The sequence below is a fragment of the Pollachius pollachius genome (genome assembly GCF_949987615.1).
Source record: "Pollachius pollachius genome assembly, chromosome: 5".
NCBI classification, from domain to species: Eukaryota; Metazoa; Chordata; class Actinopteri; order Gadiformes; family Gadidae; genus Pollachius; species Pollachius pollachius.
The window spans coordinates 29,297,898-29,315,135 of NC_136938.1; the positions used below are offsets into that span (position 1 = coordinate 29,297,898).

General features: G+C 51.8%; 1 protein-coding gene across 4 annotated transcripts in view; it reads left to right on the top strand.

Moving 5' to 3' along the window:
* LOC307075590 (uncharacterized protein) overlaps positions 1-17,238 on the top strand; it is a 43,158-nt gene that overhangs the window by 7,384 nt on the left and 18,536 nt on the right. For 2 of the 4 annotated variants that reach the window (XM_079736228.1, XM_079736231.1), the window contains exons 7-20: positions 623-820; positions 1,030-1,152; positions 1,461-1,574; positions 3,202-3,487; positions 4,205-4,320; positions 5,166-5,283; positions 5,395-5,486; positions 5,725-5,875; positions 11,201-11,307; positions 13,624-13,747; positions 14,902-15,035; positions 16,323-16,432; positions 16,763-16,931; positions 17,023-17,127. In XM_079736228.1, coding sequence (XP_079592354.1) covers positions 623-820; positions 1,030-1,152; positions 1,461-1,574; positions 3,202-3,487; positions 4,205-4,320; positions 5,166-5,283; positions 5,395-5,486; positions 5,725-5,875; positions 11,201-11,307; positions 13,624-13,747; positions 14,902-15,035; positions 16,323-16,432; positions 16,763-16,931; positions 17,023-17,127 — 1,947 coding nt within the window. The remainder of the gene's footprint in view (positions 1-622; positions 821-1,029; positions 1,153-1,460; positions 1,575-3,201; positions 3,488-4,204; positions 4,321-5,165; positions 5,284-5,394; positions 5,487-5,724; positions 5,876-11,200; positions 11,308-13,623; positions 13,748-14,901; positions 15,036-16,322; positions 16,433-16,762; positions 16,932-17,022; positions 17,128-17,238) is intronic. The other 2 variants (XM_079736229.1, XM_079736230.1) reach the window with 2 other exon arrangements.

The following is a 17,238-nucleotide window of genomic DNA, read 5'->3' on the forward strand; positions in this document are numbered from 1 at the left end:
ATGCATGCTATGCGACCCATGCGACCCGCCCACGTTGAAGAGGTACTTTTTTAAGATGGAAACACGACGTGCCTGGAACCAAACCAAGTTGTGCCGCGCTAAGTAGTGACGAGTTGAGTGGAAAAGTGGCATTAGTTTATTCATTTTTAAGTGTAAACCCTAATGGCCATAAATAAAGTATAAAAAATATATATTATTATTATATCGCAAACCATTTTTTCATCACAACGATGCATTTCGTCACGTTTTAATATCGTCACGACCCTAATATTGGCTCTTAAAGGACTTTTCAACCTGCTTCGTATCATAACAATGTTGGCAGTAGAAGCAGATGGGTAACCTGCCTCCCTGCTGCTGAACCTAGATCTCCCAGCTGTGTCGTGGAACGCGTTGTGCTCCTTGAATGAGATCTGGCTGCAGCAACATGGAGGACAGTTAAACCTTGTTCAATTTGATCCACAGCCGGTGGAGCACTGGGGAGGTCGTCCTTTAAGTCACCTTTAACCATAACCCCCTTTAAGTCTTCCAGAAAGCACCTTTAAACAGTAATGTCCTTCAGCCTGTTCAGCTGTGGGTGATGGGCCCCCAGCCTGAGGGTTTGCTGACTGTGCTGTGCCTGCAGGCGGTGGAGGAGGTGGAGGAGGTGGAGGAGGTGGGATCGCTGCAGGAGCTGACCCTGCTGGTGCAGAGCCTGACCAGACAGGTGGGAGAGGGAGAGGAGCGCTACAGCCTGCTGGAGGAGCAGAGCCACAGCCTGAAGCATCTGCTGTCCACGGAGAAGGAGACGTTCAGCCAGAAGGAGAGCATGTACCAGCAGAACGTACGCTCCTCCTCCTGCTGCTAAGGCCTAGTGCTTTAGAGGCTGTCCATGTCAGAAAGCTAGTGGGCAGGAAGCCAATAATGACAGATGATGGCCTCATACCAACGATTCGGACATGTGTGTCTCTTCAATAACAGGATTTTGAAAGGATTGGATGAACCAATAATGGATAATCCAATCCTTTACGTTGATTCTCTTGATCACCTCAGATCCAGACGTTTAAGGACATCCTCCTGGAGAAGGACGGCCAGCTGACAGAGCTCCAGCATCAGCACCAGCAGGAGCTCTTCAGGCTGGCGGCCAAGTCTGACGCCAGCGCTGAACTGGAGCAGGTAGCCACGGCAGCGCCCTCCGGGCTGGTCAACGAGGCCTCTCTCTGTGAGGATGAGGCTTAGCAGTGACTTGAGACAGGGTTTAATATGGCAATTACCGTTACTCTCAGGGACAGATACTGAGGACTTTAGGAGGAGGAGGAGATTGTTTAAATGAAATAATCAATGTTTGACATGACATTGCAAAAATGAAAGAAGCAGGAACATCTAGTCCATGTTAAAGGATATTTTTAGACCTCAGTCCATCCTGGTGGTGGTGTCCTCATTGAGTCCGATTCTTCTGCTGTTCTTCTCCGACCTGCTCCCAGCTCCTCAAGGCTCTGAAGCAGAAGCTGCACGAGAAGGAGGAGGTGCTGCTGGGGAGGAACCAGGTCATCGACGTTCTCCAGGGGGAGGTGGACGGCCGGGACCAGCAGATCAAGGTCTGCTCCTCATCCTCACGTTAGCACACATTCAGATGGTTGTTAGGTGGACATCCGGACCAGTAGATGAAGGTCTGCTGAGCTCCTCACTGTTCTCACACTGTACTCACACTGGACACATTCAGAGGGTCTTGATACATTTAACTCCCAGTTAAAGTTAGTCATTCCCAGTTAGGACCAAAAGTGATTGATTGTGAGTTCAGTGTGTTTATCTAAAGAGGATGTTGGTAAGATTGTAAGGTTAGGATTGTAGAGATTACAGCAAAAGAGAGCATGATTTAAAAACTAAGTCACCAAAACCATTCCCTCTCTGCTCCCTCCTTCCCTACGTTTCCCCACCGTTGAGAAGCGTTTGGTTTCATGCACCTTTGATTGACAGGCAAGAAGGATTCCCTCAACCAATCAGTGAAGAAATCCTTGATTAGGCAGAAATCAGCCGGGAGTGTTCTAAAGTCTAAATGGGCTCCTACAGAGGCAGCGCAGTTAACTCAGATCCTCTCATGGAACAGAGTTTCTCATGAAGCTCAGATTCTCATGAAACAGAGGTTCTCATGAAGCTCAGGTTCTCAGGAAACAGAGGTTCTCATGAAATAGAGGTTCTCATGAAACAGGTTCTCATGAAACAGAGGTTCTCATGAAGCTCAGGTTCTCATGAAACAGAGGTTCTCATGAAACAGAGGTTCTCATGAAACTCAGGTTCTCATGAAACAGAGGTTCTAATGAAACAGAGGTTCTAATGAAACAGGTTCTAATGAAACAGGTTCTCATGAAACAGGTTCTCATGAAACAGGTTCTCATGAAACAGAGGTTCTCATTAAAAAGAGGTTCTCATGAAACAGTTTCTCATGAAACAGAGGTTCTCATGAAACAGAGGTTCTCATGAAACAGAGGTTCTTATGAAACAGAGGTTCTAATGAAACAGGTTCTCATGAAACAGAGGTTCTAATGAAACAGGTTCTCATGAAACAGAGGTTCTAATGAAACAGAGGTTCTCATGAAACAGAGGTTCTCATGAAACAGAGGTTCTAATGAAACAGAGGTTCTAATGAAACAGGTTCTCATGAAACAGAGGTTCTCATGAAACAGAGGTTCTCATGAAACAGAGGTTCTCACGGAACAGGTCTTCACTCAGTAACAGCTGGCGGACGGCTTTGAACTTTCCAACAATGAAGCTCCAATAAGAACTCTTATCGTAGTAACAGCACCTTTAACTGGCTACCTGTCTCCTCCTCCTCCTCCACCTGTTTCCTCCTCCTCCACCGTGTTTCCTCCTCCTCCTCCACCTGTTTCCTCCTCCTCCACCCTGTTTCCTCCTCCTCCTCCACCCTCTTTCCTCCTCCTCCACCCTCTTTCCTCCTCCACCCTGTTTCCTCCTCCACCCTGTTTCCTCCTCCAACCTGTTTCCTCCTCCTCCTCCTCCACCTGTTTCCTCCTCCTCCTCCACCCTGTTTCCTCCTCCTCCACCCTGGTTTCCTCCTCCTCCCCCCCCCTGTTTCCTCCTCCTCATCCATCCTGTTTCCTCCTCCACCCTGTTTCCTCCTCCTCATCCATCCTGTTTCCTCCTCCACCCTGTTTCCTCCTCCTCCTCCGACCTGGTTTCCTCCTCCTCCACCCTCCCCTCCCACAGGACCTGACGGAGCGCATGCGGCGTCTGCAGGTGGAGCGTGAGAGCCTGGAGTCCAAGATGGAGGCGGAGAAGCACGTGATGCGGGCGCAGCTCCGCGACCTGATGGAGAAGCAGCAGGCGGAGGTGCGTGGGCTGTCGGAGAAGCACCGGGCGCTGCTGGAGCAGAGCCAGCAGGACCTCCGGGCCCAGCTGGAGGAGCTGAGGAGGGCCTCCGGCCAGCTGGCTCCAGGAAGGGCCCCCCACACCACAGAGCCCCCTACCAGTCCCAGGGTGGCAGAACTGGAAGGTAGGGCGTCTGCTTTGGCTTTCAGTCTTAATTACTTGTCTTTGAGATAATTATTCTTTTGATTTGGTCGCAGTTGCTTCTGATGTTCATATACATGTTAATATTAGACTAGACTTGCTGTCTTCTGATGTTCAGATACATGTTAATATTAGACTAGACTTGCTGTCTTCTGATGTTCAGATACATGTTAATATTAGACTAGACTTGCTGTCTTCTGATGTTCAGATACATGTTAATATTAGACTAGACTTGCTGTCTTCTGATGTTCAGATACATGTTAATATTAGACTAGACTTGCTGTCTTCTGATGTTCAGATACATGTTAATATTAGACTAGACTTGCTGTCTTCTGATGTTCAGATACATGTTAATATTAGACTAGACTTGCTGTCTTCTGATGTTCATATACATGTTAATATTAGACTAGACTTGCTGTCTCAACAGCCAGTTGTTTCTTCTTGTCTGTCCGGGCAGGAACCCATAATATAAACATGTTTGGAGGTTCAGAGCTAGACTTGGCCCCGTATCAAATGACATACAAATAACCAATAGGATGATGATGAGATTTGCATGATTTTGATGATGTGGTGTTGCAACAAGAAAAGCATCTTTAATTACAACGCTGTAATCTTTTCCACTCTTTAGAAATCAGTATTGTATTTCCAGGTGTCATTATTTTTCAATCTTAACATTTGATCTTCTTATTATTTCCTGCAGCTCAAGCAAAGCAAAAAACAGAGGAGGCAAGCATATCAGAAGCCAAGTTTCTAAAGACCAAAGCCTGGTCCAAGTCCCGCATCCGGCAGCTGGAGGAGGAGCTGAGGAGGAGCCAGGTGGAGGAACAGACACTTTCTCATTTCCTAGCTTGACATTTATGTGTGATTAGCATTCTCTGTAATCCCTTTCACAGCTGGTCTTGTTTGTTGTCAAACAGATAATAGAAAGTCACTCAAAGTCACTTACCTCCTCTGAAAGCAATGCATCACCTCACTCACTTTAATATGGGGATGCTTACAAACACCTACTGTTGGTATGCATATACGTCCTAGGTACTATCACTTGGTTTGCCACAGTGTCATACATTAGGGCTGTGCAATTAATCAAATTTTGATCGTGATTTAGATTCTTCGGTAAAACTAATATAGATCGAGTTGAGACCTTTTTTTTTTAGGATTTTCTTTCCATAATCTAGCAGACCTATCATACAGTAAATGTTTGTGTAGATAAGATATTGCTTTAAGAACAACTGAACATGCTAAAATTCGAACATTATGAGATTTTGAAAAATGAGCATTTGTCTGAGAGTTCTAGGAAGGAGGGGAGGTTATCTCCACGGTTACAGCCCACGGCATATTTGTGATAGTCTTTAGTACCGTCGTTGTGCATTAGCATTTTAAAGGGCGATGTTGTATATGAAATGTGCCACACATCGTAGCATTATACTATGGTGTCCGGTCCCTATCCCTGACTTGAACCCCTCGCCCTGAAGGCGCTTCACCTTAACATTAACATTGTACTTAGGGTGTGCGGTCCCTAACCCTGACATTAAACCCCTCGGGGGCGGGGGTTAGCTGAAGCACTGCCCAGGCGGAGCTCCACATGTCTACACGGACCGCCCCGGCGTGGCGTCTGTCACTAAAGTGTCACTCTGCCCGTCTGACCCATCGCTTCCCCCCAGGGCGGAGGGGCCCCCCCAGAGCTGACGGCCCTGCGTCGACGCATCACAGAGCTGGAGGAGGAGAAGGAGGAGAGCCTCTGGAGGCTGGAGCAGTACGACCAGCTCAGAGCTCACAACGGTATCCTAGCAACGCACACCTGTGCATCCCCCCTCCCAATAACAAACCCATAGGTGGTAACCAGGAGGTCCTTTGACTGAGGTGTGTGTGTGTGTGTGTGTGTGTGTGTAGGCGTGCTGGAGCAGAAGCTGGTGGTGTACGAGGAGCAGCAGAGGAGCCTGCAGGCCGACCTTGAGCAGGTCACCCAGAGGGCCACCTCGCAGGTGAGCCCCTTTCTCAACGTCCAATCACAGCACAGCCAAGAACGATACCGACCACAGAACACCCTGAATGTGTTCCTCAGACACTGGACCAACCTCATTTTAAAATGCTTGGTTTCCGTTGACACTGTATTACCTGCACCACATCGTTTGGTCACCGGTCTGAGTTCGGATGTCCGTTCGAGGTGCTTGTGGACCGCCGTCCCCGGTTCTGTCAGCTCAGTGGTTTGTTCCGTCCCAGGCCAGCGAGTCGGGCAGCGCGGACGAGCCCCAGAGCACGGTGCTGGAGTGGCAGGAGATGGTGTCTGAGGCGGTGAGCAGCAGAGACCACGCCCGGGGGGAGAAGGCCTCCATGGCGCTACGGATCTCCCACCTGGAGGAGGAGAGAGAGGGTAAGGGAGGCTGACCCTTCGGGGAGGGAGCCATTCACCACTCCAACACACAAGCCATCACTCTGCGGGCTGTCACTCTGCGGGCTGTCACTCTGCGAGCTGTCACTCTGCGGGCTGTCACTCTGCGAGCTGTCACTCTGCGGGCTGTCACTCTGCGGGCTGTCACTCTGCGGGCTGTCACTCTGCGAGCTGTCACTCTGCGGGCTGCCACTCTGCGAGCTGTCACTCTGCGGGCTGTCACTCTGCGGGCTGTCACTCTGCGAGCTGTCACTCTGCGGGCTGTCACTCTGCGAGCTGTCATTCTGCGGGCTGTCACTCTGCGGGCTGTCACTCTGCGGGCTGTCACTCTGCGGGCTGTCACTCTGCGGGCTGTCACTCTGCGGGCTGTCTCGCGTCGCCACCGGTCCAGGTATCTGGTTCAATAGTTCCATCCTGCGGTCGCCACCTGCCTCTGTATCTGGGTCCGGTTAAATAGTTCCATGATTGTTTCCCAGGAAGATGTTTATGAAGAACCTCTTTATCTAAGAGGTTACTGGTACTGACCGTCTCCACCGGTCGGTCAGTTACTGGTACTGACCGTCTCCACCGGCCGGTCAGTTACTGGTACTGACCGTCTCCACCGGCCGGTCAGTTACTGGTACTGACCGTCTCCACCGGAGCGGTCAGTTACTGGTACTGACCGTCTCCACCGGGGCGGTCAATTACTGGTACTGACCGTCTCCACCGGCCGGTCACTTACTGGTACTGACCGTCTCCACCGGAGCGGTCAGTTACTGGTACTGACCGTCTCCACCGGGGCGGTCAATTACTGGTACTGACCGTCTCCACCGGCCGGTCACTTACTGGTACTGACCGTCTCCACCGGGGCGGTCAGTAACTGGTACTGACCGTCTGACCGTCTCCACCGGGGCGGTCAGTTACTGGTACTGACCGTCTCCACCAGGGCGGTCAGTTACTGGTACTGACCGTCTGACCATCTCCACCGGGGCGGTCAGTTACTGGTACTGACCGTCTCCACCAGGGCGGTCAGTTACTGTTACTGACCGTCTCCACCGGGGCGGTCAGTTACTGGTACTGACCGTCTGACCATCTCCACCGGGGCGGTCAGTTACTGGTACTGACCGTCTCCACCGGGGCGGTCAGTTACTGGTACTGACCGGCCGGCGGTGATGTGGTGAGAACCAGTAGCCGCCCGTCCACCCCGTGGATAGCCGTACAGCAAACACCTGTTCTCCTTAACAATGGTTGTATTCGGGGCAGGGCCAGAGAGAGAGAGAGTCCTTTTTCCTTCAGCAGTCATTGGGCCGTCTCCATGCCAGTCACATTCCATCACCGCATCACGATGAACACCCATGCCGTGGTCCTCCTGTTCAGAACCAATGGGGCCGTGCGTTATTCAAATATGTTAATTATATTTTATTTTATTATTTACCACCGCCATTATCCTGACAGCATGAATATAATTACATTTTTCTCCTCCCTCTCCCTCCTCCATTGTCCATGGCGAGCATTTGGCCGTGGGCAGCCTCCAATCCCCCTGGCCTCAGCCCCCTGCCTCCAATCCCCCTGGCCTCAGCCTCCTGGCCTCAGCCTCCTGGCCTCAGCCCCCTGCCTCCAATCCCCCTGGCCTCAGCCCCCTGCCTCCAATCCCCGTGGCCTCAGCCTCCTGGCCTCAGCCACCTCCCAGCCTCGTGGCCTCAGCCACCTCCCAGCCTCGTGGCCTCAGCCCCCTGGCCTCAGCCTCGTGGCCTCAGCCACCTCCCAGCCTCGTGGCCTCAGCCCCCTGGCCTCAGCCTCGTGGCCTCAGCCCCCTGGCCTCAGCCTCGTGGCCTCAGCCCCCTGGCCTCAGCCTCGTGGCCTCAGCCACCTCCCAGCCTCGTGGCCTCAGCCCCCTGGCCTCAGCCTCGTGGCCTCAGCCACCTCCCAGCCTCGTGGCCTCAGCCCCCTGGCCTCAGCCTCGTGGCCTCAGCCCCCTGGCCTCAGCCTCCTGGCCTCAGCCTCCTGGCCTCAGCCTCCTGGCCTCAGCCACCTCCCAGCCTCGTGGCCTCAGCCCCCTGGCCTCAGCCTCGTGGCCTCAGCCACCTCCCAGCCTCGTGGCCTCAGCCCCCTGGCCTCAGCCTCCTGGCCTCAGCCCCCTGCCTCCAATCCCCCTGGCCTCAGCCCCCTGCCTCCAATCCCCATGGCCTCAGCCTCCTGGCCTCAGCCACCTCCCAGCCTCGTGGCCTCAGCCACCTCCCAGCCTCGTGGCCTCAGCCCCCTGGCCTCAGCCTCGTGGCCTCAGCCACCTCCCAGCCTCGTGGCCTCAGCCCCCTGGCCTCAGCCTCGTGGCCTCAGCCCCCTGGCCTCAGCCTCCTGGCCTCAGCCCCCTGGCCTCAGCCTCGTGGCCTCAGCCACCTCCCAGCCTCGTGGCCTCAGCCCCCTGGCCTCAGCCTCGTGGCCTCAGCCACCTCCCAGCCTCGTGGCCTCAGCCCCCTGGCCTCAGCCTCCTGGCCTCAGCCCCCTGGCCTCAGCCTCGTGGCCTCAGCCCCCTGGCCTCAGCCTCCTGGCCTCAGCCCCCTGGCCTCAGCCTCGTGGCCTCAGCCACCTCCCAGCCTCGTGGCCTCAGCCCCCTGGCCTCAGCCTCGTGGCCTCAGCCACCTCCCAGCCTCGTGGCCTCAGCCCCCTGGCCTCAGCCTCCTGGCCTCAGCCCCCTGCCTCCAATCCCCCTGGCCTCAGCCCCCTGCCTCCAATCCCCATGGCCTCAGCCTCCTGGCCTCAGCCACCTCCCAGCCTCGTGGCCTCAGCCACCTCCCAGCCTCGTGGCCTCAGCCCCCTGGCCTCAGCCTCGTGGCCTCAGCCACCTCCCAGCCTCGTGGCCTCAGCCACCTCCCAGCCTCGTGGCCTCAGCCCCCTGGCCTCAGCCTCCTGGCCTCAGCCTCCTCCCAGCCTCGTGGCCTCAGCCCCCTGGCCTCAGCCTCGTGGCCTCAGCCCCCTGGCCTCAGCCCCCTGGCCTCAGCCTCCTCCCAGCCTCGTGGCCTCAGCCCCCTGGCCTCAGCCTCGTGGCCTCAGCCCCCTGGCCTCAGCCTCCTGGCCTCAGCCTCCTGGCCTCAGCCTCGTGGCCTCAGCCCCCTCTCCTCAGCTCCAGGGATGGGGGCAGCCACCACAGAACGGTGTCCCATCAGTTTTGTGCATGCAGGCTCCCCTCCCCTCCCCTCCCCTCCCGGCGTTGGCCCATCCGCTGCACTGCCTGGTGTTTCCCTGAGGCTTCTCTGGGAAACTCCCGGCAGTGCAGTGACAGCTGCTGCTCTTTAGTTCAGCCTCCGTTAGCTTCTTTCCTTTTTTCTGTTGTTCCTCTTCTTTTCAACTCCTCCATCTTTCTTTTATCTCCTCCTTTTTCGGTCCCCTTGGACATCCTCTTCATCAGGGTCTAACAGTAGTTTGGGGTCATTGTGTTTCTGCGTTGGTATGGGGTTGTCTGTGTTTGAACTAACCCAGGGAAATGCTAAGCTAAGACCTTCTGATGAGGTCAAAGTCACTCATCTTTTTCATATTTTGGCTTTGTGACTTTTGAAATCTATATTTTATGTGCGGGTTTATTCATAGGTTACTCTTTACGTTAAAGCGTTTCGGAGAACCCACTTTTGCGCTTTCATTCCTACTGCTGATGCCTAAAACAAAGGTTTTTAACCTTGACCCCTTTGAGTCATAAAGGAAATCGTTGGGCTTAACTCTACTGCCAGCCAGGCTACAGTGAAATTTAACTCCTGAACCCAGAGTTATTCCCCTTAGAGTAGACCTACTGAACCCAAAGTGATTCCCCTTAGAGTAGAACCCAGAGTGATTCCCCTTAGAGTAGAACCCAGAGTGATTCCCCTTAGAGTAGACCTACTGAACCCAGAGTGATTCCCCTTAGAGTAGACCTACTGAACCCAGAGTGATTCCCCTTAGAGTAGACCTACTGAACCCAGAGTGATTCCCCTTAGAGTAGACCTACTGAACCCAAAGTGATTCCCCTTAGAGTAGAACCCAGAGTGATTCCCCTAAGAGTAGACCTACTGAACCCAAAGTGATTCCCCTTAGAGTAGAACCCAGAGTGATTCCCCTTAGAGTAGACCTACTGAACCCAGAGTGATTCCCCTTAGAGTAGACCTACTGAACCCAAAGTGATTCCCCTTAGAGTAGAACCCAGAGTGATTCCCCTTAGAGTAGAACCCAGAGTGATTCCCCTTAGAGTAGACCTACTGAACCCAGAGTGATTCCCCTTAGAGTAGACCTACTGAACCCAGAGTGACTTGGAGTTCTACTACAGATGACTAAATGCAACCCTTCATATATTTATGCCTTTAATAGGTTTGAATAACTAGAATTCGTGGTCAGTGTGCAGAACATTGTGTCAATGTTTTATTGATAGTGTAAATTAGTATTATGTACTAATACATTTCAGAGGTGAAACTGCACAGGCCTTGGCAGCTGCTTGCTGTACCATGGCCTCTCGCTCCCTCTCCCCTATTGCCTTGAAACTAATCTTTCTTTAATGCTGCATCCTAACCCTTAATGCTGCACCCCAACTCTAACCCTTAATACTGCTGCACCCTAACCCTAACCTCCACCCTCCTCCACCCCTCCACCCCTCCCTCTCTGCCTGATGTCACAAAACAGATGGAGCATTGTTTTGTTCAAATTGTGGTTTGCTTGATACGTTTGTTCTGCTTTCACCATGCTGCTGAATTTCAGATTATCCATACAGTAAACACATTGCAATACCCCCCCCCCCCCCTCAGAAACAGTCCTGTCTCCCCTCACCCCCCTGCCCCCCACCACCCTTTCACCCCCCTCAGAACTAGTCCTGTCTGCCCCCCCAAGCCCTCCCTCTCTAACCTGCCACCATTGGCTGATGTATTTGCTTTAGGTGTTTATCATTGACAGTAATGGCGGTGAACTTGTCATCCTTGCTTGTTTTTTCCGTAGCGATGCATAGCAGGTGATGCATGGCATTAAACTAGACTTGTTCAACGGAAACCTAGATAACGGATTATATCTGCTCACACCCTCACAGAGGCGCTGTCTCCTCTCTCTTAACCTCTTACTGTTTGTGTCTTTCCTCTACTTCTATCTCTGTGGATTTCAACAAAGATCCTTGTTGTCTAACATCATTAGCTTATCCACTTCTTATTCAATCACCCCCCCCACCATCGTGTCGTCTTTCTACTTCTCTCCATTCACTCAGTCATTGTGACCCGTTATTAAGGCCCATCATAACTCATCCATGACCCCATACCCCTCCCTTCCCCTGTGGCACAAAACTGATTGAGGATGACTGGTTCTTTCCTGGCTGCTCCGATCCAGCGCTGGTCAGCCGACAGCAGGAGCTGGAGGAGGAGCTGACCCGGGCCCACGGGCAAGGCACTCACCGGGCCCCGCGGAGAGGCGGCCCGGCCCAGCGCAGCCTTCAGGTAGGTGGCCCTCTGGTCCAGCTGTGGAGCCTGCTCCAAGGGGCTAAAACCAAGGGGAACAAGCCCATTGGTTCAAGCCCCTTGGAGCCTCCTCTAAGGGGCTTGAACCAAGTGATGTAGACTGCTCTGAGGGGCTTGAACCAGGTGATGTAGACTGCTCTGAGGGGCTTGAACCAGGTGATGTAGACTGCTCTGAGGGGCTTGAACCAAGTGATGTAGACTGCTCTGAGGGGCTTGAACCAAGTGATGTAGACTGCTCTGAGGGGCTTGAACCAGGTGATGTAGACTGCTCTGAGGGGCTTGAACCAGGTGATGTAGACTGCTCTGAGGGGCTTGAACCAGGTGCTGTAGACTGCTCTGAGGGGCTTGAACCAGGTGATGTAGACTGCTCTGAGGGGCTTGAACCAGGTGATGTAGACTGCTCTGAGGGGCTTGAACCAGGTGATGTAGACCGCTCTGAGGGGCTTGAACCAGGTGATGTAGACCGCTCTGAGGGGCTTGAACCAGGTGATGTAGACCGCTCTGAGGGGCTTGAACCAGGTGATGTAGACTGCTCTGAGGGGCTTGAACCAAGTGATGTAGACTGCTCTGAGGGGCTTGAACCAAGTGATGTAGACTGCTCTGAGGGGCTTGAACCAAGTGATGTAGCCTGCTCTGAGGGGCTTGAACCAGGTGATGTAGACTGCTCTGAGGGGCTTGAACCAAGTGATGTAGACTGCTCTGAGGGGCTTGAACCAAGTGATGTAGACTGCTCTGAGGGGCTTGAACCAAGTGATGTAGACTGCTCTGAGGGGCTTGAACCAAGTGATGTAGACTGCTCTGAGGGGCTTGAACCAGGTGATGTAGACTGCTCTGAGGGGCTTGAACCAGGTGATGTAGACTGCTCTGAGGGGCTTGAACCAGGTGATGTAGACTGCTCTGAGGGGCTTGAACCAGGTGATGTAGACCGCTCTGAGGGGCTTGAACCAGGTGATGTAGACCGCTCTGAGGGGCTTGAACCAGGTGATGTAGACCGCTCTGAGGGGCTTGAACCAGGTGATGTAGACCGCTCTGAGGGGCTTGAACCAAGTGATGTAGACCGCTCTGAGGGGCTTGAACCAAGTGATGTAGACCGCTCTGAGGGGCTTGAACCAAGTGATGTAGCCTGCTCTGAGGGGCTTGAACCAGGTGATGTAGACTGCTCTGAGGGGCTTGAACCAAGTGATGTAGACTGCTCTGAGGGGCTTGAACCAGGTGATGTAGACTGCTCTGAGGGGCTTGAACCAAGTGATGTAGACTGCTCTGAGGGGCTTGAACCAAGTGATGTAGACTGCTCTGAGGGGCTTGAACCAGGTTATGTAGACTGCTCTGAGGGGCTTGAACCAGGTGATGTAGACTGCTCTGAGGGGCTTGAACCAGGTGATGTAGACTGCTCTGAGGGGCTTGAACCAGGTGATGTAGACTGCTCTGAGGGGCTTGAACCAGGTGATGTAGACTGCTCTGAGGGGCTTGAACCAGGTGATGTAGACCGCTCTGAGGGGCTTGAACCAGGTGATGTAGACCGCTCTGAGGGGCTTGAACCAGGTGATGTAGACCGCTCTGAGGGGCTTGAACCAGGTGATGTAGACCGCTCTGAGGGGCTTGAACCAAGTGATGTAGACCGCTCTGAGGGGCTTGAACCAAGTGATGTAGACCGCTCTGAGGGGCTTGAACCAAGTGATGTAGCCTGCTCTGAGGGGCTTGAACCAGGTGATGTAGACTGCTCTGAGGGGCTTGAACCAAGTGATGTAGACTGCTCTGAGGGGCTTGAACCAAGTGATGTAGACTGCTCTGAGGGGCTTGAACCAAGTGATGTAGACTGCTCTGAGGGGCTTGAACCAAGTGATGTAGACTGCTCTGAGGGGCTTGAACCAGGTGATGTAGACTGCTCTGAGGGGCTTGAACCAGGTGATGTAGACTGCTCTGAGGGGCTTGAACCAGGTGATGTAGACTGCTCTGAGGGGCTTGAACCAAGTGATGTAGACTGCTCTGAGGGGCTTGAACCAAGTGATGTAGCCTGCTCTGAGGGGCTTGAACCAGGTGATGTAGACTGCTCTGAGGGGCTTGAACCAGGTGATGTAGACCGCTCTGAGGGGCTTGAACCAGGTGATGTAGACTGCTCTGAGGGGCTTGAACCAGGTGATGTAGACCGCTCTGAGGGGCTTGAACCAGGTGATGTAGCCTGCTCTGAGGGGCTTGAACCAGGTGATGGATGTAGAGTTCTAATGAGCATGATTGTGGGTCCAGTGGAAGTGTCTTGTACCTCTTTGAGCTGAACCCCGGCTGATCCCCTCACAGGAGGACTTTGAGTTTGACGGACAGTCGCCCTTCCAGGAGACCGGCGTGGCCCCCGGGAGCACGGAGGCCACGGAGGGGGAGAACATGGGAGGTTGGTGGCCCGAGTACAGTTCCCCCGACCCAGGTGTGAGAGCCACTGGACAGTTTACACCAGCATGCACACGGTCATCCACGCACTATTTTGGAACCCTATTATTTATCTGTTTGGTTGATGTTAACCCTCCAAGATAGCGGGGTCACACCAGCATCTCCGTCGTGCGTGTGGGATTGTGGTCCAATGGTTTCTGTTTGGTGACATAACCCATCGTATTTCTGTTGGAATGGATTATCTTTGGGTTTCTTCAGAAACGGTTATCTCAGCTTTGATGTGGTTGCTTTGGTCTTATTGGGACTTTATTGGACTACTAACTGTTAAAAACTGTTCTGAGATTAACAGAGCAATCTAATACTCTCCCTAGTGCAATAACATACATTGTATATCTCAATTATTCACCTCAGAACCATGAACCATTTCAGTTACATCTTTAATTTAATATTGAATCCCATTTGGAGTTAGTTTTGACCATGTGCATGCTGCCTGAGCTGGCTAGGATAGGGTCATCAGCCTGTGAAATGCTGTGAACTCTTAGATCAGGTAACTGTACCTGCAGAGACCCCCCCCACACCTTTGTGGTAAGTGTTGTTTTTGTGTTCATAATTGTTTTGCATGCCCTAACATGTCCTGCCCATTTCCTCTTGGTATCCTATTGCTCTTCTTGAGTTGTGCTTTTGCCTCCAGGATGGGCAACCAAAAAACATTAAGCAATTGGTAATTTACTAAACTAACGCAGAGCATATTCAAAACGTGCAGCTCCCTGGAGAATCACTCATCCCTATAACTTCAAAATTAGACACTGAACTCTGTTCGGTCAGTACCAATACACTCACCAAGGGCAAAGTAGATCAGATGAACGGTTGTCGAGAACCAAAGGACAGACACACAGATGTTCACCTTGTTCTGTCAGAGGATGGTAGTAGTTAGATGGGTGTCCATCCAGACCTTTTGATGTTTTTTGGTTGCTTTGCATTCCAGGCTTGGGATTGCATTGGAGGTTCTTCTTTCTCAGGACTTTAACTCACTGGAAATCTTTCTTAAACTTCGTTTCATCCTTTCGCCTTGCCCATTCTCCTGTTGCATCACCATCACATCAATATTGTGAACCTTTAACTGCCAGCGTCTGTGCCTCCCGTCTGGATGCTGCTCCTCTGACCCTCTCGCTGCTTCCCTCGGGGCTCTAGGGGGACTGCGGTCGGTGGTTGCAGAGTTGGAGCTGGAGAGGAACCAACTCCAGGAGCAGATCCTGGGCCTAGAGGAACATTGCCAGGACCTGGAGGACCGCCTGCAGCTCCAGGCCCGCATCGAGACGCTCCAGGTAGACAGGTCTTTGAGAGGCTCCAGGTAGACAGGTCTTTGAGAGGCTACAGGTAGACAGGTCTTTGAGAGGCTCCAGGTAGACAGGTCTTTAAGACGCTCCAGGTAGACAGGTCTTTGAGAGGCTACAGGTAGACAGGTCTTTGAGAGGCTCCAGGTAGACAGGTCTTTAAGACGCTCCAGGTAGACAGGTCTTTGAGAGGCTCCGGGTAGACAGGTCTTTGAGAGGCTCCAGGTAGACAGGTCTTTAAAACGCTCCAGGTAGACAGGTCTTTGAGAGGCTCCAGGTAGACAGGTCTTTAAAACGCTCCAGGTAGACAGGTCTTTGAGAGGCTCCAGGTAGACAGGTCTTTAAAACGCTCCAGGTAGACAGGTCTTTGAGAGGCTCCAGGTAGACAGGTCTTTGAGAGGCTCCAGGTAGACAGGTCTTTGAGAGGCTCCAGGTAGACAGGTCTTTGAGAGGCTCCAGGTAGACAGGTCTTTGAGAGTCTCCAGGTAGACAGGTCTTTGAGAGGCTCCAGGTAGACAGGTCTTTGAGAGTCTCCAGGTAGACAGGTCTTTGAGAGGCTCCAGGTAGACAGGTCTTTGAGAGGCTCCAGGTAGACAGGTCTTTGAGAGTCTCCAGGTAGACAGGTCTTTGAGAGGCTCAGGTAGACAGGTCTTTAAGACGCTCCAGGGGTCTCCTTATTTTTTCACCCCGTAGAATTGATCATCCGTTTTAGGGATGACCTTAGGGATGACCTTACTTGACGTCTCATTGTTAAACAGACCCATGGCTGTCAATCACATCGTGTTTCTTTCAAGGTCTTGGTGTGAGATTGCATGTTCCCCCTTGAGGTTTAGGACTTTGAACAAACCCTTCTAACACAGGTGCCGTTTGATGTAGATGAAGATGTACTGCGATGTGCGCTCCCTCAGGTGTGTGTGTGTGTGTGTGTGGTCAATGGAGGGCACCTCTTGCGGTGAAGGCTAATGGTTTGGTGTGCTTCTCTAATCTCATATTAACCACAATGCTGCTCTAATGCAAAGTCCTGCAAAGAGTTCTCTGTTATCAAGAAGAAGAAGAATTCCCCTAGTGTGCTATGAGTACACAATATATTGTAATGCATACACATTATACAATGTGCATAATGTGTTGATAATTATTATAAATTGTTAATGAGACCATAGCTATACCATAAATACTAACCAACAATCGGACCAAGAATTGTTTGTTTGCTCCTTTGAGTGTGTCTATGGTTGCTTTATTAAACTGCTCATAATGATCTTTCCTTGATTACCACTGCAGAATGAGTCTGAGAGACTGCAAGGACAGCTCGCCAACCTCCGAAGTCAACAGAGTAGAGATGCAGAGAAACACCAGCTACTTGTTACCAGTCTTAATCAACAACTAAAGGGGTAAGCTGAAATTCCTGAATTCAGAGAAATTCCGTGTCCTGATGTGGTTTTTGCATGCATCATTGTTATCCAATGGCCAAAACCTTCATATCAAATATAATTATGCAATATTACAACCATCTTGACTTGTCAAGCAATACCTATAGTAAAAGGTGGCTATATATGGTAATATTTAAATTTCTTTAATTTGAATTATGATAGAATGGACAGTGCATTAAACATTATGGTTGTATTTCTTAAAAATATAAAATTTAAGATTACATTTAAGATAAAACTGATAGCAAAAACAAATATGTTCAAAACATGTGCCGTTGGTTCTGTTTCTCCAAGTCTAAGTGACACTCAGGAGTGCCTGGAGAGCTCACTGATCGAGAAGGAGAACACTCTCGCCCTGACCTCCGAGAAACTGGAGCTCATCAACAGTCTGCGGGAAAACCTGAGGGAAAAGGAGATCCACCTCAAAGATGTGTCTGATAAACTCCTTCACGCTGAGCACAATGTAAGCACACACACACAGCCGATGGGGGGTGAACACCGTGGGGTCTGAAGGCGAGGGGAATGATTATCTGGTTGTTTTGTTCTCCCCATAGCTCATGGAAATGACCCAGAAATCCAGTGGGTTTGAGAAACAGTCTTTGGGATTAAAAGCAGAGGTTGCAGACCTCTCTCAGAAGCTCAGTCTCTTAAAGGATAAGGTATGTGCTATAGAAAACTCCTCAAGATGTATAGTAATGTGTATTATTTAAGACTTGTTTTTAGTTCTGATGTTATTGTTGTAGCCTCCCTGACCACTGTTCCTGTTCCCT